This window comes from Oncorhynchus mykiss, chromosome 27 (assembly GCF_013265735.2).
Source record: "Oncorhynchus mykiss isolate Arlee chromosome 27, USDA_OmykA_1.1, whole genome shotgun sequence".
NCBI classification, from domain to species: Eukaryota; Metazoa; Chordata; class Actinopteri; order Salmoniformes; family Salmonidae; genus Oncorhynchus; species Oncorhynchus mykiss.
Genome location: NC_048591.1, coordinates 43,803,561 through 43,824,257, shown reverse-complemented (window position 1 = coordinate 43,824,257; position 20,697 = coordinate 43,803,561). Strand labels below are relative to the sequence as shown.

The window sequence follows — 20,697 nt, the reverse complement described above, 5'->3', positions numbered from 1 at the left end:
GGTCAGCTGGGAGTCCTGGACATTAGAAAAACATTGTTTCAGCTCACCTCATGTCTTTTGGCCCACAGAGAGCTCCTCACGAGAGCCCTACACAAATAAACACCGGGATATTGTAAATTGAGCAATAAAAGATATCTGATATCGCAGGAACAGCATTATGACAACTAAACAGCTGTTCTGCTCGGACGCCAATTTCAGGTCATTTGTGGCAACTTGAATTGTGATAGATTAGAGTAACTGTGGCTCGTTCATTTGTTTCTGCGACTTGCCCCCCCCCCCCTCCCCCAATATGTCACGAGAACAATCCAGTAAATTCCGACAGGGGAGGGAGCGTCACCTTTACCTGGCAGCCATTGGAGAAGTTCCTCAGTATTAGTCCCAGCGAGGAACGGATCTGCGAAATCCATATTCCACGTCCAGAAACACTCACCTTCGTGAGGCCTCGTGACACTGACGATCCTGACACAGTGTCAATTGGAGCCACAGAACGGGACTACAAAAAAAATATTTTTTTTTTTGTTTGTAAAGTAGTAGCCATCGCAGGTGTCTTTGTTGAAAGCTGTTCAGGGGCTAAAAGTATCATCTTCCAGGTTCACCTCATTCACCTACCTGGGTGATAACCTCAAGTTGTTTGGTTGATTGAAATAAAAGGCTGGCAAGATAAGACCAGTTGAGGAGCGTGAGAGTCAGTTTCAGGGTGGAGTCAGTTTCAGGGTTAGGACTATGGCCCTGATACTGAACTAGGTGGTATGAAGGTTGAGTCGTAGTGAGCGGCAAACCTTTTGTCGCACCACAATATGTGGCATTCACAACTGTTCTAAGTTACAGATTGCAATAGAGGATGTTTAGGCAGGTTTGACAAAGCATATTTTTACCTATATACATATTCTGTTGATAAAATATTCCAGAATTATTTTTAAACAGCAAAGATTACATTTAGACGGGATTATCGTCTCTTCCTTCTCGTGAGCATGTATTCATTAATCCCTAATTATTAATTTTATATATATTTTTTTTTTCATCTCAGGCCTGCTTCCGAAGACAAATCATAAACTCGTGTTGTGTTTGATTGCTCCACATGCCACAGCGTTCAGGTTCATGTTTGTTTGTGTGCAAGAACTAGGAACACAGTTACAAGCACAATTGTCCGTAGTAGTACAACTCTGATCTGCCTTGTACCAAGAAACAGCCTCTGGTACAAATTGATTTATTTATATATACATACACACACACACACACACACACACACACACACACACACTGCACCTAACAGGTCAAACTTGATGTGAAGCCATCTGCTAAAAGCCTTTGAATAATAAATAATTTGATTATTTTTGTGTTGTGAGCATTACAATGCAATCAGATAGACCCCTTCCCCATTACCACATTTTGTTACAGTACAGCCTTATTCTAAAACAGATTAAATACTTGTTGTTTTTACTGATCAAATCTACACAGAATAATCCATAATGACAAAGGAAACAGTTTATTTTTTATTTAAAAAAAAAAAACTGAAAATGTCACATTTACATCCGTTTGGAACCACCTAATCTTTCTAGAGCTTTTGCCCGCCAGGCAAAACTGAAAAATTGGGGGAGAAGGGCCTTGGTTAGGGCGGTGACCAAGAACCCGACGGTCACTCTTAACAGAGCTCCCAGAGTTCCTCTGTGGAGATGGGTGAACCTTCCAGAAGGACAACCATCTCTGCAGCACTCCACCAATCAGCCCTTTATGGTAGCGTGGCCAGACGGAAGCCACTCCTCAGTAAAAAGGCACATGATAGCCCGCTTGGATTTTGACAAAAGGCATCTAAAGGGCTCTGATACAATGAGAAACAAGATTATGTGGTCTGAGGAAACCAAGATTGAACTCTTTGGCCTGAATGCCAAGCATCACATCTGGAGGAAACCTGGCACCATCCCTATGGTGAAGCATGGTGGAGGCAGCAACATGCTGTGGGGATGTTTTTCAGCGGCAGGGACTGGGAGACTAGTCAGGATAAAGGAAAGATAAATGGAGCAAAGTGCAGAGATCCTTGATGAAAAACTGCTCCAGAGCACTCAGGACCTCAGACCATGGTGAAGGTTCACCTTCCAACAGGACAGCGACCCTAAGCACACAGCCAAGACCATGCAGGAGTGGCTTCGGGACAAGTCTCTGAATGTCCTTGAGTGGCCCAGCCAAAGCCCGGACTTGAACATCTCTGGAGAGACCTGAAAATAGCTGTGCATCAACACTCCCCATCCAACCTGACAGAGCTTGAGAGGATATGCAGAGAAGAATGGGAGAAACTCTCCAAATACAGGTGTGCCAAGCTTGTAGCGTCATACCCAAGACGACTTGAGGCTGTATTCGCCTCCAAAAGGGTGCTTCAACAAAGTACTGAGTAAAGGGTCTGAATAGTTACACACACGTCATTTCAGTTATTTTTAATACACTTGCAAAAATGTCTAAAAAACCTGTATTTGCTTTGTCATTATGTGGTATTGTGTGTGTGTATATATATATATATATATATATATATATATATATATATATAGATTTAAATCACTACATTGGGGAAATAAGTAGTGTGTACACTGGTGTAAAATTCCAAATGCTCTTTGATGTGCTAAACTGTGTACATGACGAACACACTTTTTGAACACTATGTGAAGCCCCCATCGCCACAACAATTGAAGTGTAATTTAATTTAGAGGGGGGGGGGGGGGGCATGTAGAACAAGGCTGTAACATTACAAAATGTGGAAAAAGTCTAGGTCTGAATACTTTCCCGAATGCTCTGTATTGAATGAATGTGCAACAGGTGGTACCTTCCAATCATCTCAAAGAGAAACCTATTTTTTTTTTTTTTTTTAGGTTTTGGGGGTTTAAGTGAGAGTCAAATGTTAAGCTGGTTCAATGATCTTCACGATAGCATAGATCATTCTGCCTCCGTCACGCTAGTAAGTCAATTCACACGGAGTGGACTTCATGACCATCTGCCCCATCACAGAATGGTGTAATGGTCACAGTCATGAGGTGAGGGCACTCAAGTCCTTTCAGTCTCAGAATGACATTCCGTTCAAACGAATGTCAATCGAATTAGAATGTCAAAAATATTTGGCTTGAAAAGAACAAAAAAAGACATAGGGACTTTGAACAGCAGTTGATATTGATATGGTGAAAAACCAATCATTGACGGAGCCAAACGCCAGGTGGTACTAGCAAAAAAATGGTAGGGGGAGAAAAAAAAAAAATCCATATTCCAAACTCATAAAAGGTTTTTATTTTTACGCTAAACTGTTTTCATCTGTATCAATGGAGGAAACTAAAGCCCTACTAGAAGGGAAAGATAAATGGAGGAAACTAAATTTGGAACCATTAAGAAAAGTCCCTAACTGGAAAAATCTGTTAACATCGCAGTGCAATAGTCATCACTATAAAAGGCCTAAGGGGGGGTGGGGTGTCATTTAAATAAAACCAGGAGAGGAAGAGGTCAAAGTTTAGGCTACTTTGGTGAATATGTGAGGCATGTAAGACAGTGCAACAGTGCAGATGACCACTACATACAGTGACAGCTCTTTGGTCTTGGCCAGAGTGGAGTTTGGAGTGTGACTGTTTGAGGTTGTGGACAGGTGTCTTTTATACTGAGAACAAGTTCAAACAGGTGCCATTAATACAGGTAACGAGTGGAGGACAGAGGAGCCTCTTAAAGAAGAAGTTACAGGTCTGTGAGAGCCAGAAATCTTGCTTGTTTGTAGGTGACCAAATACTTATTTTCCACCATAATTTGCAAATAAATTAATTTAAAATCCTACAATGTGATTTTCTGGATTTTTCTTCTAATTTTGTCTGTCATAGTTGAAGTGTACCTATGATGAAAATTACAGGCCTCTCTCATCTTTTTAAGTGGGAGAACTTGCACAATTGGTGGCTGACTAAATACTTTTTTCTGTATGTTCACGGTTCTTTCAGCCTGACCCCTCCCTCTCTCTTCCTCACGCTGGCTCGTCTGCCCTTTCTCTTTGCTAACGATGCCAGTGTGTGTTCAGGCTTTGGTCTGTTGCGTTTTGAATTTCATCTTGGCCTATTCATTAATGATAGACCCTGCTTTACTGAAGTTGCAAGCCAAGAAACAGAGAGACAGCATTCCTTTGCGACATACAGCTTTTGATTGCCGATAGATAGGCCTAGTGCACGGTTCTGACTGTCTGCCTGGTGGCTGACCAGCTTATACTGATAGATAGACCTAGTGCACGGTTCTGACTGTCTGCCTGGTGTCTGACCAGCTTATACTGATAGATAGACCTAGTGCACGGTTCTGACTGTCTGGTGGCTGACCAACACACTGATAGATAGACCTAGTGCACAGTTCTGACTGTCTGCCTGGTGGCCGAACTGCCTATACTGTGCCAGTCCCCTCTCGCTCAGTCCTTCGCTAGCTCGCTATGAAAGATGTGAGTTTGTGTTCTGCGAAGTACAGCAACTAGTCTCTCCGCTCCAGAAAGACTATTCTTAGCAGAATCAAATCTTGACACTCAGAATTGGGATTCGGCGCCGGGAGTCGACATGCAAGGAGTCGAGAAATCAATTAATTTTGGCGACGACGCTCCACCACTACGTCGTCGTCGTTAACAGTTGGGAAAAAACGTCAGAGGAAAGCAAGCGACAGCAGGGAAGTCCTGTATGGCAATACTATGAGAGGTTAAATGAGAAGGAAATGGAGGTAGAGTAATGGTGGAACAGGTGCAATACTATGAGAGGTTAAATGAGAAGGAAATGGAGGTAGAGTAATGGTAGAACAGGTGCAATACTATGAGAGGTTAAATGAGAAGGAAATGGAGGTAGAGTAATGGTGGAACAGGTGCAATACTATGAGAGGTTAAATGAGAAGGAAATGGAGGTAGAGTAATGGTGGAACAGGTGCAATACTATGAGAAGTTAAATGAGAAGGAAATGGAGGTAGAGTAATGGTAGAACACATGCAATACTATGAGAGGTTAAATGAGAAGGAAATGGAGGTAGAGTAATGGTGGAACAGGTGCAATACTATGAGAGGTTAAATGAGAAGGAAATGGAGGTAGAGTAATGGTGGAACAGGTGCAATACTATGAGAAGTTAAATGAGAAGGAAATGGAGGTAGAGTAATGGTGGAACAGGTGCAATACTATGAGAAGTTAAATGAGAAGGAAATGGAGGTAGAGTAATGGTAGAACACATGCAATACTATGAGAGGTTAAATGAGAAGGAAATGGAGGTAGAGTAATGGTAGAACACGTGCAATACTATGAGAAGTTAAATGAGAAGGAAATCCAAACTTTTGCAAGGTGGAACTGAGGTACAGTAATGGCAGTACAGGCGCAATAGTTAGCCATCTGAAAAGGGGGGGGGGCGTACTGTGAGACTCAAACCATTGCTGGCAGCAGTGCAGCTGCATTGAGAATTCACATGAATGTGAATTTATGTGAATTTATGTTGTTAAACCGTACCAACACAAAAAAATAATTAGCCATTTAAACATGATGAAAAATGCTCCATTTGTCACATCCCTAGATCCTACCAAATATCAGGAAGACACCTTATTTTTTGTTGATTAGACAAGTGAAAAGACAAGTGTTCACGAGTAAAGTTGTCTTTCCTTTTATTTGGGAGTATTGTGTCATGTAGGCAGAAACTGGATCATTGCATTCAGACTGGTTGACTTACTACTGGAGGAAAGCTATTACAACAGCCTTTCAATATGGACCCTTAGTTTTCATATAGGTGATGTACTGAGGTGAGTGAATACCTGTGAAATACTAGTCACCCAGGCCATGATGCTAGTAAATCTGTTTTTATTAATCCACTTTCTCACATTATTGCATTTGTGTTGAGGAAAAGTGTATGCATTTCTATACCAACACTTATAAAAACCTGCAATTTTAATAAAAACATACAGAAAACTGACAACTAAGGAACAAAATCTCAGGATAAACTCTGTTTCCCAAGAAAAGAGATGTTGAGATACTATGGTGAGGCAGAACACCCAGACTAGTGTGTTTCATTGGGTGCCTTCTGTCTGTGGTGTGTTTCATTGGGTGCCTGCTGTCTGTGGTGTGTTTCATTGGGTGCCTGCTGTCTGTGGTGTGTTTCATTGGGTGCCTGCTGTCTGTGGTGTGTTTCATTGGGTGCCTGCTGTCTGTGGTGTGTTTCATTGGGTGCCTGCTGTCTGTGGTGTGTTTCATTGGGTCCCCTGTAGCGGGTGTTACCTGTACATGGGCGGTGGCAGCTCCCTCTGTCTCCATGGCATCCACTCCTCCTCCGTTGTTCAGTCCTCCTGGTTTAGTCAGCTCCTTCACGTCATCTCCCCACTCTGACAAACAGACCAATCAATCAGGAATAATTATACACTTAAAACAGAATAGAGCAATGTAGAGATAGATATAACCTAACTCTGTGTCCAATACTTCTGACTTTGACAGGAATTTCTTCAGACCACTTGACCCAACTAGGAAAAGTTTTAGACCAGGTTTTTACTAGTCAAGTGGCCAGGCCACAATAATTCCACATCTAGGACAGAGGGTGAATCTCAACAGGGTTCCTTGATTCCCTCAAACCCGGTTTACTCACATCCTTCTTCAAAGTGCATTGGAGGAGGAGGTCTGAGGAGAGGAACCAGAAATCTTCTTCTCCAATGCATTTTGAGAAGGAGGCGAGGAGAGAGGAGGCGAGGAGAGAGGGGGTGAGGAATCAAGGAAGACAACTGAAGAAAAAAAAAAAATCACCCAAAGCAGGCAGTGTAGAGGTTGCGTGAGACAGATGTTTACCTGGACAGAGTGTGTCTGCGTCCAGCATGCCTCCCTCCCTGGACCCCTCCAGCTCCTCTATCTTCACCTTGCTCCAGGGGATGTAGGTGACGCCTCGCTCTACGTCCCAGAACTTCTTATGGGTCGCCTTTATACCCTTGTTCAAGGCCCACGCAATCTACACAAAAATACAATATGCTCAAGTTTTTAAGTTAAAGAACAAAGAGTTTTAAATAACTGTGCTGCTGCTGCCTGGTATACCGAAAACGCAGTAGCTTTTCCAATACTACAACATGACAAACTGTTACTTTCAGGACTTTGTCAAATGTGTCTCGCGGATTGAGGGGATCCAGTCTGTCTCGTAATTTGTCTGAATCTTCTCAAGGGGGCGGTAGTAAGTTAGTCAGGCTACTTGTCTTCTCTAGGGGGCGGTAGTAAGTTAGTCAGGCTACTTGTCTTCTCTAGGGGGCGGTAGTGAGCTAGCCAGGCTACTTGTCTTCTCTAGGGGGCAGTAGTAAGCTAGTCAGGCTACTTGTCTTCTCTAGGGGGCGGTAGTAAGTTAGTCAGGCTACTTGTCTTCTCTAGGGGGCAGTAGTAAGCTAGTCAGGCTACTTGTCTTCTCTAGGGGGGCAGTTGTAAGCTAGCCAGGCTACTTGTCCTCTTTCGGGGGTAGTAGTCAGCTAGCCAGGCTACTTGTGCATGTAGATGACACAGCGCAAGCCACATTTGAGAAGGAAAACGTCAACTCCATGCCCGCAGCTTTTGACAGCTGGCTCCAGAAGCAAAGTATGGGAATACTTTACTTACAGAGTAGATGAGGGTCAGCCTACCGAAACTACTAAGCAAAAGGTGTAAAAGTAGCGCATGGGAGGTTTTACTTCACCCCCAATAAATTGAATAATTTGAGTGAAAATAACATGAACATATATTCAGCATGATATTCATGTGAGCATTATAATATGATTACAACCCAAAAGTAAAATGTGAAATGTGCTCAATTTAATATATGACAATATATTAAGACTACTTCGCGTTTGACTGGGCTTGCTAACGGTCGCCAGCCAGCCGTCTGGGCGGAGCATTGCATCATGGGAGGTGACGTGTACTCTGGGAATCGCAGTATGTTGTGTAAAATCCATTGTATTTCTATGGTGTGTAGACTATTGCAATATAGAAGCTTCCGAAACAAGCTTTAAAGTGTTTGTCATTTTGGAAGTAAAGTATTAATTTAATACATTAAATAATATAGCTGTAATGTATAATGAATCATGTATCTAATGAATGTCATCTGACCCAATATTTTGTCCAAAGTTTAACAAATGAACACAGATACACTACATGGCCAAAAGTATGTGGACACCCCTTCAAATTAGTGGATTCTACTTTTTCAGCCACACCCGTTGCTGACAGGTGTATAAAATCGAGCACACAGCCATACAATCTCCATTGACATTGGCCCGTACTGAAGGGCCCAGTGAGTTTCAACGTGGCACTGTCATAGGATGCCACCTTTCCAACAAGTCAGTTAGTCAAATTTCTGCCCTGCTAGAGCTACCCCGGTTGACTGTAAGTGCTGTTATTGCGAAGTGGAAAAGTCTAGGAGCAACAACGGCTAAGCTGCAAAGTGGCAGGCCACACAAGCTCAGAACAGGACCACAGAGTGCAGAAGCATGGAAAAATTGTCTGTCACCGGTTGCAACACTCAGAGTTCCAAACTGCTTCTGCAAGCAACGTCAGCACAACAACTGTTAGTCGGGAGCTTCATTAAACGGGTTTCCATGGCCGAGCAGCTGCAAACAAGCCTAACATCACCATGCGCAATGCCAAGCATCGGCTGGAGTGGTGTAAAGCTTGCCACCATTAGACTCTGGAGCAGTGGAAACGCCTTCTCCATCTGGCAGTCCGACAGACAAATCTGGGTTTGGCGGATGCCAAGAGAACGCTACCTGCCCCAATGCATAGTGCCAACCGTAAAGTTTGGTGGAAGAGGAATAATGGTCTGGGGCTGTTTTTCCATGGTTCGGGCCCCTTAGTTCTAGTGAAGGGAAATCTTAGAGATACAGCATAGAACAACATTCTAGATGATTCCGTGCTTCCATCTTTGTAGCAACAGTTTTTGCCCTTTCCTGCTTCAGCATGACAATGCCCCCGTGCACAAAGCGAGGTCATACGGACAGAAGCGCTTTGTCGAGATCGGGGTGAAAGAACTTGACTGGCCTGCGCAGAGCCCTGACCTAAACCAAATCGAACGCCCGACCTCACTAATGCTCTTGTGGCTGAATGGAAGCAAGATCCCCGCAGCAATGTTTCAACATCTAGTGGAAAGCCTTCCCAGAGGAGTGGAGGATGTTATAGCAGCAATGTTCCAACATCTAGTGGAAAGCCTTCCCAGAGGAGTGGAGGATGTTATAGCAGCAATGTTCCAACATCTAGTGGAAAGCCTTCCCAGAAGAGTGGAGGCTGTTATAGCAGCAATGTTCCAACATCTAGTGGAAAGCCTTCCCAGAAGAGTGGAGGCTGTTATAGCAGCAATGTTCCAACATCTAGTGGAAAGCCTTCCCAGAAGACTGGAGGCTGTTATAGCAGCAATGTTCCAACATCTAGTGGAAAGCCTTCCCAGAGGAGTGGAGGATGTTATAGCAGCAATGTTCCAACATCTAGTGGTAAGGCTTCCCAGAGGAGTGGAGGATGTTATAGCAGCAATGTTCCAACATCTAGTGGAAAGCCTTCCCAGAGGAGTGGAGGCTGTTATAGCAGCAATGTTCCAACATCTAGTGGAAAGCCTTCCCAGAGGAGTGGAGGCTGTTATAGCAGCAAGGGGGAGGGACCCCATATTAATGCCCATGACATTGTAATGAGATGCTCAACGAGCAGATGTCCACATACTTTTGACCACGTATCGCGCTCTGATCATTCTGTAATTTAAATAGGGCGTTTAATTTTTGAAAGAATTCGTTGTTTTAGTCTCTATTACTTACTATCAATTATCAACATATTGTTCCGTGTAAAGCCCAGTGGTTTATTCAGTGACTTTAGATCATGTTTTATTCTTTGTTGTCGCTGTGGTATCTTTTTTGCGCATCGTGATACTAAACCTGGTATCAAAGTCAACATTCTGGTATTTATGAAAACACTAGTCGTCTCTATAACCGTGTTCGAAACCTACGCAATCTACATAAACACAGTATATATATATATATTTAGGTTAGACACTAAACAAACAGGGCTCTATAGAGACCAATCTACATAAACACAATATATATTTTTTTCAGTTGATGGCGCCAGCACATTTTGGTCTTACCAATTGTTTTCACGCCGATAATGACCTGACCTGTGTCCCCTAATATACCTGCACTCCATACAGAAACACACTAATAATGAATAGATAGATACACTGCTCAAAAAAATAAAGGGAACACTAAAATAACACATCCTAGATCTGAATGAATGAAATATTCTTATTAAATACTTTTTTCTTTACATAGTTGAATGTGCTGACAACAAAAATCACACAAAAATTATCAATGGAAATCAAATTTATCAACCCATGGAGGTCTGGATTTGGAGTGACACTCAAAATCAAAGTGGAAACCCACACTACAGGCTGATCCAACTTTGATGTCATGTCCTTAAAACAAGTCAAAATGAGCCTCAGTAGTGTGTGTGTGGCCTCCACGTGCCTGTGATTGACTTGGAGTTACATTGTGTTATTTAAGTGTTCCCTTTATTTTTTTGAGCAGTGTATTTTTAAAATTAGCACGCCCTTGACATTCAACACTGGGTCTGTGTTAACTGGCCAGAATGAAAAGAAGACTGTCCTGGGAAAACAGGCGGATCAAGATTATTTTAATGAACGACCTTCCATACACAAATAATTAAATTTTTAACTTGACAATATCAGATTTACATTGATTGTTTGGGGTGAAATTATTATTATTATTTTTACCTTTGTGCAATCTCAAAAAGGGGTGTTCATTGTTAGCGATTTTGATCTGTCAGTCTACAGTTGTAGGGCCATATAAAATCAGATATCTTCTGGTAAATTCACACACACACACACACACAGCTCAAAAAAATAAAGGAAACACTTACACAACACAATGTAACTCCAAGTCAATCACACTTTTGTGAAATCAAACTGTCCACTTAGGAAGCAACACTGATTGACAACAGGTGGACAACCCAGCTGCAGGACCGCTACCTCCACCTTTGTGCAAGGAGGAGCAGGAGGAGCACTGCCAGAGCCCTGCAAAATGACCTCCAGCAGGCCACAAATGTGCATGTGTCTGCTCAAACGGTCAGAAACAGACTACATGAGGGTGGTATGAGGGCCCGACGTCCACAGGTGGGGGTTGTGCTTACAGCCCAACACCGTGCAGGACGTTTGGCATTTGCCAGAGAACACCAAGATTGGCAAATTCGCCACTGGCGCCCTGTGCTCTTCACAGATGAAAGCAGGTTCACACTGAGCACATGTGACAGACGTGACAGAGCCTGGAGACGCCGTGGAGAACGTTCTGCTGCCTGCAACATCTTCCAGCATGACCGGTTTGGCGGTGGGTCAGTCATGGTGTGGGGTGAGACCTTGTGAGACCATATGCTGGTGCGGTTGGCCCTGGGTTGCTCCTAATGCAAGACAATGCTAGACCTCATGTGGCTGGAGTGTGTCAGCAGTTCCTGCAAGAGGAAGGCATTGATGCTATGGACCGCCCGTTCCCCAGACCTGAATCCAATTGAGCACATCTGGGACATCATGTCTCGCTCCATCCACCAACGCCACGTTGCAATACAGACTATCCAGGAGTTGGCGGATGCTTTAGTCCAGGTCTGGGAGGAGATCCCTCAGGAGACCATCCACCACCTCATCAGGAGCATGCCCAGGCGTTGTAGGGAGGTCATACAGGCACGTGGAGGCCACACACACTACTGAGCCTCATTTTGACTTGTTTTAAGGACATGACATCAAAGTTGGATCAGCCTGTAGTGTGGTTTTCCACTTTGATTTTGAGTGTGACTCCAAATCCAGACCTCCATGGGTTGATACATTTGATTTCCATTGATCATTTTTGTGTGATTTTGTTGTCAGCACATTCAACTATGTAAAGAAAAAAGTATTTAATAAGAATATTTCATTCATTCAGATCTAGGATGTGTTATTTTAGTGTTCCCTTTATTTTTTTGAGCAGTGTATATATATACACACACACAGTTGAAGTCAGAAGTTTACACACACCTTGGCCAAATACGTTTCAACTCAGTTTTTCACAATTCCTGACATTTAATGTCCTGTCTTAGGTCAGTTAGGATCACCACTTTATTTTAAGAATGTGAAATGTCAGAATAATAGTAGAGTGATTTATTTCAGCTTTTATTTCTTTCATCACATTCCCAGTGGGTCAGAAGTTTACATACATTCAATTAGTATTTGGTAGCATTGCCTTTAAATTGAGGTAGGGACAGTGCACATTAATCAACGTTTCAGTAAAAGTGCCAGTTTTAGCCAACCAGCTAATTTTCAAAATCAGTCCCTGGGCAGATTATTAAAAACAATTACAATACAGACAATCAATGAGCACACGCAGAGCAACATAGGACAAAAAGCAACAAGACAAATCCATAAAAGCAACAGTGTTTCCACACCTCACAAGGTACAGACAACGGACAACATGGAAACGTTTTAACTTGGGTCAAACATTCCAGGTAGCCTTCCACAATCTTCCCACAATAAGTTGGGTGAATTTTGGCCCATTCCTCCTGACAGAGCTGGTGTAACTGAGTCAGGTTTGTAGGCCTCGATGCTCGCACACGCTTTTTCAGTTCTGCCCACAAATTTTCTGCAGGATTGAGGTCAGGGCTTTGTGATGGCCACTCCAATACCATGACTCTGCCGCCCCCCTCTAGCCACCAGGCCAGCCTGCCGCCGCCCCCCTCTAGCCACCAGGCCAGCCTGCCGCCGCCCCCCTCTAGCCACCAGGCCAGCCTGCCGCCCCAAAATATTAGAATGTAATCCTATATTAGTACTTACACTGACTGTTTTTCTTAGAATGCAACAGAATATTGTTTAGAACTCATGTGTCTGTGTGAAGAGAAGAGAAGCCTCAGATTTTAACAGTGACAGTTGATTTACGATGGCTTGGTGACAAGACAACATTCCATTCCATGATTAGTGTCTGTGTGCCTGTCTGTCAGTACCAGGGAGACACAATCTCCATTTTATTTAAAGAAAGGACCAAGTGTCTGTTGCATTAGTATTCCTACACAAGCAAGCCGTAAATGAACTAGAGACAGATATTTGGCGCCATGTAAATCTTGATGTCTGTTTCATGAGAAGCAAAATGTACCTTGGTATAAATTCTCTCGTCTGTGATTTGTCATCAACATCCAGGAGGATGGACTTGGCTATAAACGGGGTGTGGCTTAATTCCTGCTGTTTGGGTTCTCAACAAATAACCTATGGGTGGTGTCGTTGACAAGCTCCCTGTCCGCAGTAATTAAATAATCAAGTTTGACTGTTTTCAGGAAGTCTAAAAGTCTCTCCTTTGATTAGAATAATTTTTACCACATTATAAAAAGAGTTGGTTTAACATTAAAAAAAACTCAATAAGTACCTTGATAGCCTTCTGGTTGACCTTGAAGGATCCTCTGCCGAGTTTGTGTAGCGCTCTGTAGGCATCCTGCCTGTGGACCATCACTATGTAGGCACAGCCACGAGGAGGTATCATCTGGAGGGGAGCGGGAAGGAGAAGGTTGGCGTTCGCTCCTAAAATTGTTCACTTTCACAAACAGCCTAGATTATTTTTCAGGGTCAATCTCCCCCCGTGTCCTATATAGAGCACTCTCTTAGTAGACTATTTCTTATGTGGCTCCGGTGAAAAGTAGTGCACTGTAAACGGAAATAGGTTGCCACGGAGTAAGATCAGTGTCCGCTTCATACTCACATTGATGGAGTCTATCTGCCCAAACTCCTCTAGTAAACACATGACGTCCTGCTGAGAAGTCTTCTTGTCCAGCTGGCCCACCCACAGAGTCGTGGTGCAAACTAGACAACAACAACGAGGGAAACATTCAATACTTGTCAAATATAGCAGGGAAAAGGGAGCCATTTTGGGACGCAGTCCTTGTGTATCTGACAATACGTACCACTGAGTGTCTGGCTCTTGATGCTGGGCAGACCTTTCTGTCTACGGTCTTTGTCCTTCTCTCTCTCCTTCCTCTCCTGCGAGCGGGAGCGAGGGGAGTTCCAGCGACTCTCCCTGGAGCGGGACCCGGAGCGCTGGGAAGAGTGTCGGGGTTTCCGGGAGGGAGAACCGGGGGACCTCTTTCTCCTGGGAGAACTGGAGAAATCAAACCTTATTTAAAATGCTTTTACAATCACAACGTACTAAAATCAGGGCTCTCCAACCCTGTTCCTGAAGATCTACCGTCCTTGTAGGTTTTCACTTTAACCCTAATCAAGCACACCTGATTCTAATCATTAAATGGTTGATAAGATTAATCAGGTTAGTTACAACTGGGGTTGGAGTTAAAACCTACAGGAGGGTATCTAACCAGGAACAAGGCTGAATTAAAACCTACAGGAGGGTATCTCTCCAGGAACACGGTTGAATTAAAACCTACAGGAGGGTATCTCTCCAGGAGCAGGAGAACTAAAGCACTTAAGTAAAACAATCAAATTAAATATATAAAATCAAACGAGATTAGATAGATGACTAAAAGACTAAAATCCAAGCTAACACAGCAATACGGCAGACTAAATGCCAAGCTAACACAGCAATACGGCAGACTAAAAGCCAAGCTAACACAGCAATACGGCAGACTAAATGCCAAGCTAACACAGAAATACGAGGGACTAAAAGCCAAGCTAACACAGAAATACGAGGGACTAAAAGCCAAGCTAACACAGCGGACTAAAAGCCAAGCTAACACAGCAATACGGGGGACTAAAAGCCAAGCTAACACAGTAATACGGGGGACTAAAAGCCAAGCTAACACAGCAATACGAGGGACTAAAAGCCAAGCTAACACAGCAATACGAGGGACTAAAAGCCAAGCTAACACAGCAATACGAGGGACTAAAAGCCAAGCTAACACAGCAATACGAGGGACTAAAAGCCAAGCTAACACAGCAATACGAGGGACTAAAAGCCAAGCTAACACAGCAATACGAGGGACTAAAAACCAAGCTAACACAGCAATACGAGGGACTAAAAGCCAAGCTAACACAGCAATACGAGGGACTAAAAGCCAAGCTAACACAGCAATACGAGGGACTAAAAGCCAAGCTAACACAGCAATACGGGGACTAAAAGCCAAGCTAACACAGCAATACGGGGACTAAAAGCCAAGCTAACACAGCAATACGGGGACTAAAAGCCAAGCTAACACAGCAACACAGGGACTAAAAGCCAAGCTAACACAGCAACACGGGGACTAAAAGCCAAGCTAACACAGCAATAAGGCAGACTAAAAGCCAAGCTAACACAGCAATACGGGGACTAAAAGCCAAGCTAACACAGCAATACAGGGACTAAAAGCCAAGCTAACACAGCGGACTAAAGGCCAAGCTAACACAGCGGACTAAAAGCCAAGCTAACACAGCAATACGGGGACTAAAAGCCAAGCTAACACAGCGGACTAAAAGCCAAGCTAACACAGCAATACGGGGACTAAAAGCCAAGCTAACACAGCAATACGGGGACTAAAAGCCAAGCTAACACAGCGGACTAAAAGCCAAGCTAACACAGCGGACTAAAAGCCAAGCTAACACAGCGGACTAAAAGCCAAGCTAACACAGCGGACTAAAAGCCAAGCTAACACAGCGGACTAAAAGCCAAGCTAACACAGCGGACTAAAAGCCAAGCTAACACAGCGGACTAAAAGCCAAGCTAACACAGCGGACTAAAAGCCAAGCTAACACAGCGGACTAAAAGCCAAGCTAACACAGCGGACTAAAAGCCGAGCTAACACAGCAATAAGGCAGACTAAAATCCAAGCTAAAAGGTGGGAACAGACAGGATTCCATTAGAGGTCTCCTAAAAATAACTAATATCAACAATAGGCCCAGCTTCTTACCGAGAGCCAGACCTGGAGCGTGACCTCCTGCCGTGACCCCGCTGCCTCCCCTCCCTCCTCCCAGACGGATCTTCTCTTTCTCTGGAGCTTCCCTGGTCCTGGTTCTGCTGGTCAGTGTGCTGGCTCTGGCTGTAGCCCTTGTTCAGACCAGGGTATCCTACAACAGGTGTCTGCTGTCTCCCAGGCTGGCCCTGAAACTGTTGCTCCATGTTGGGCTGCATCGGACCAGGAAAATGGCCGTCGTACTGGTTCCCTGGATCAAGGGGATTCATCTCCTCTCTCTTCACTTCTTCTGGTTCGTCGTCATAATCAAAACGGTCCAGGAGTTTCTGAAGATCGACATCCATAACAATGAGCACAGCATAATTTAGCTCCACACGCATAATAATAATAAGAGCTGCATAATTTAGCTACACAACAATAAGAGCCGCATAATTTAGCTCCACATCCATAGCAATGAGAGCAGAATTTAGCAACACAGCCTTAACAGAGTACAACGATTTACTTCGACATCTATAATAATCACAGTAGACTTAATATCTGTGACTGACCATCCCTCTCAAGGAGGCTTTAAGAAAACCATGGCACAATGCCTCTCCCCCAAACGATCTCTCTGTTGTGTGTATGTACTGACATGTATGTGGAACTGAGATTCACATACACCACATGTTAATGTTTTAAATATATGCAAATTGTAACCATGGTGTTGGGAACCATAGGGATGGGGGGGGGGGTGTTGGAACCTCTGAGGGCCACTCCTCCTGATTACACTAGTGACCATATCCCCAACGCATCCCACACAGGTGGAGGTGTTGATAACATTCACGACAAATTTCAATTTACAAAAAAAGATTCTCGGCCTCTTTTGAGTTTCTAGTCATGAAATATATGCAGCCTACTTAATCACGTTTTATCGCTACTGTTTACAGGCCTCCTGGGCCATTTACAGGCCTCCTGGGTCATTTACAGGCCTCCTGGGTCATTTACAGGCCTCCTGGGTCATTTACAGGCCTCCTGGGTCATTTACAGGACTCCTGGGCACAGAGTTCCCGGAATGCCTGTCTGATCTTGTAGTCACGGCAAATAATATAATTTTTGGTGACATCAATGTACACATGGAAAAGCCCACAGACCCACTCCCAAAGTCTTTCAGAGCCATCATCGACTCAGTGGGTTTGGTCCAACATGTCTCCGGACCTACTCACAGCCACACTCTGTATCTAGTTTTGTGGAATAAATATTGTGGATCGTAATGTTTTTCTTCATAATCATAGACTAACAGGACCAACATTTTATTACGTTTGCAATCGCGACATATAACCCCCAACCAAGGATCATCAAAAGCCATTGTATAAATTCTCGGACAACCCAACAATTCCTAGATGCCCTTCGACTCCCTCTGCATACCCAAGGTTATCGGAGTACAAAAATTGGTTAACCACCTGACTGAGGAACTCAATTTAACCTTGCGCAATACCCAAAATGCAATCGCACCCTTAAAAAAACATTTGTCATAAGAAACTTGCTCCCTGGTTGGTATACAGAAAATTACCAGAGTCCCGAAGCAAGCTTCCAGAAAACTAGAACGGAAATAGAGTTCCACCTAACCGGAAGTTTGGAAAGACATGATGATTTGTCCTCTGACAAATAAAATGTTTAAGTTTTGGTGTTCCTCAAGGTTCCGTTTACAGACCACTATTGTTTTCACTATATATTCTACCTCTTGATGATGTCATTCGGGAAACACTCAACTTTCGCTGCTATGAGGACGACACACAGCTGTACATTTCAATGAAACACGGCGAAGCCCCAAAATTGTCCCCCCTGGAAGCCTGTGTTTCAGACGTATGGAAGTGAAGTGACAAATGTTTTACTTTAAAAAAATTACAAAATGTAATTTAAAAAAAATCAGACCAAACAGTTTGTTCTAGAAACAAGAAACAAAAGAGATCTGCTGTATGATATGACAATTAATCTTGACGGTTGTACAGTCGTCTCAAATAAAACTGAAGGACCTCCGCGTTCATCTGGACCCCGATCGCTCTCTTTTGACAAACACAGCCAGCCAGGACATAATTTTTTCCATCTTCATAACAATTGCAAAAATCTTAAACTTTTTGTCAAAAAAAATGATGCAGAAAAATTAATCCATGCTTTTGTCACTTCTAGATTAGACTACTGCAATGCTCTACTCTCCGGCTAAAGCAGTTAGTGCTAAACACGGCTGCTAGAATGTTGACTACAACCTAAAAAATTTGATCATATTACTCCAGTGCTAGCCACTCTACACTGGCTTCCTGTTAAGGCAAGGGCTGATTTCAAGGTTCTACTGCTAACCTACAAAGCATTACATGGGCTTGCTCCTACCTATCTTTCCGATTTGGTCCTGCCGTACATACCTACACGTACGCTACGGTCACAAGACGCAGGCCTTCTTACTGTCCCTGGAATTTCTAAGCAAACAGCTAGAAGCAAGGCATTCTCCTATAGCTCTACATTTTTATGGAATGGTCTGCCTATCCATGTGAGAGACGCAGACTCCTCCATCTCAACCTTAAGTCTTTACTGAAGACTCATCTCTTCAGTGGGTCCAATAATTGAGTGTAGTCTGGCCCAGGGTTGCGAAAGTTGAAAGGCGAGGCACCGGAGCGAAGAACCGCCGTTGCTGTCTCTGCCTGGCCGGCTCCACTCTCTCCACTGGGATTCTCTGCCTTCAGTCCCTGCGTCACCTGAATGGGTGGAATCGCTGACAGGATCTCCTGTCTGGTCCTGCACGGGCTTGTAATGGTGGAGAGCTTTGTGGGGTATACTCAGCCGTGTCTCGGGTAGTAAGTTGATATCTGTCTGTTGACATCCCTCTAGTGGTGTGGGGGCTGTGCTTCAGCAAAGTGGGTGGGGTTATATCCTGCCTGGTTGGCCCTGTCCGGGGGTATCGTCGAAAGGGGCCATAGTGTCCCCCGACCCCATTATCTATGCTGCCGGGGGGCTAGGGTCAGTCTGTTATATCTGGTATCCTGTGCAATTTAAGTATATATATTCCCCCCCCTCCCCCCACTAGGACCACGCCTCAGTCCCACCTGGCTGTACCCAGTCCCACCTGGCTGTGCTGCTGCTCCTGTTTCAACTGTTCTGCTTGCTGATATGGAACCCTGACATGTTCACCGGACGTGCTAGCTTGTCCTGGACCTGCTGTTTTCAACTCTCTCTCTAGCGCACCTGCTGTCTCGACCACTGCGTGCTCGGCTATGAAAAGCCAACTGACATTTACTTGTGAGGTAGTGATATGTGGCACCCTCAACAACCACTGTGATTATTATTTGACCCTGCTGGTCATCTATGAACGTTTGAACATCCTGAAGAACGATCGGGCCTTAAATGGCCACGTACTGTTATAATCTCCACCCGGGACAGACAGAGGGCTGGCCACCTTTCTCAGCCTGGTTCCTCTCTAGGTTTCTTCCTAGCTTCCTGCCTTTAGAGGGAGTTTTTCCTAGCCACCATGTTTCTACATCTTCCTTGCTTGCGGTTTGGGGTTTTAGGCTGGGTTTCTGTATAGCACTTTGTGGCATCAGTTAAATGTAAAAAAGGGCTTAAAATAAATGTAATATGTGACTTACCAAAAAAAAGTATATTTCGTTATGTGTTGGACCCCAGTAAGACTAGCTGTCGCTAATTGCGATCCTAATAAATCAAAAGCTGTCCTGTTAAGATTAGGCCTCTGAAAATTGTCTTGTTGGTCAAAAAATATGCCTAAAGTACAAAAAAAGAAATCATTACCTTAGCTAGTGAGTTCTTCTGCTCCGTAGGATGTGTCTGGTGTGTGTTCAACGGTGGGTGGTGTGTATTATGCTGGCCTTGGACCACGTGTGGGTGGTTCTGGTCAGCCATGGTGTTTGGAACCACGGGGGGAGTCTGTTGCCCCGGCTGGAACCTCTGGAGGATCTTCTGAAGCTGGACAGACAGGAAGGAATACAGCGGAATTACACTTAATCCACCCAATCAGTTACTACCTAGGTGACAAGCAAGATACTATGCAATTATCCTTTATTGGGCTGGTAGAGAACTCCCCCCCCCCCCCCCCCAGAAGAATTAACTAGTTTACAGGAAACAGCCAACTGGATTGGTCAAGAAAGAGCAATGGTGAATTTCTGTCACAGTCATGTTGTTCTGGGGTATATGAGCTAGTAGTGTGTAATACTGTAACTATAACAAAATACTTAGAATATGTTCCAGTTATACTCAATCACTGGACCATGGCAATTTAACAGGTAAACTCATGGGTACACTCATAGAAGTAGGACACCGCATCTAGGATCTCTATGGGTGCACTCGTCATCGCTGACCTGGTATTGTGATGCATACTTTCATTCTATATAGCTCTCACCTCATGTCCCTGTCCAGACTGGAAAAGCTGTGCCACGGCAGCCAGGGCCTCAGGGTTCTGGAGCTGTGGGGGGAGCTGGGGCAGGGCTGCTGCTATGGAGGCCCTGGAGACTTGGGGCAGGGCTGCTGCTATGGAGGCACTGGAGACCGGGGTCTGGACTGATGCTATAGAGGCACTGGGCACCTGGGGCTGGGCCTGGAGGTCCTCCTGGGGGGAGGGAGTAGGGACTAAGGAGCCAGCAGCCATGTCCAACAGGGGCTGGACGACGTCCATCTCAAATACAGCGTTCTTTTGCCACAGGTTGAGAACACGGATGATCTTACTCTGCAGGGAGAGAGGGAAAGGGAGACAAAGGGGAGGAATAAGAACCCGTAATGAGAAAGGTTTACAGTTATGCTCTGCTTTTGCTGGCCATTAAGAATTTCAGAAAGAGTAAAGTTTCAACTCTTAATTGCTGTACCAGCTCAATACAGCC

At 44.2% G+C, this 20,697-nt stretch overlaps 1 protein-coding gene across 1 annotated transcript in view; it reads right to left on the bottom strand.

The window, feature by feature from the left end:
• The window catches only part of LOC110508083 (SR-related and CTD-associated factor 4), a 43,690-nt gene that overhangs the window by 20,534 nt on the left and 2,459 nt on the right, over positions 1-20,697 (bottom strand). The window contains exons 5-12 of the mRNA XM_036964962.1: positions 20,223-20,546; positions 19,616-19,789; positions 15,839-16,167; positions 13,907-14,100; positions 13,705-13,805; positions 13,375-13,488; positions 6,788-6,944; positions 6,230-6,333 (exon numbers count right to left, since the gene is read on the bottom strand). Coding sequence (XP_036820857.1) covers positions 6,230-6,333; positions 6,788-6,944; positions 13,375-13,488; positions 13,705-13,805; positions 13,907-14,100; positions 15,839-16,167; positions 19,616-19,789; positions 20,223-20,546 — 1,497 coding nt within the window. The remainder of the gene's footprint in view (positions 1-6,229; positions 6,334-6,787; positions 6,945-13,374; positions 13,489-13,704; positions 13,806-13,906; positions 14,101-15,838; positions 16,168-19,615; positions 19,790-20,222; positions 20,547-20,697) is intronic.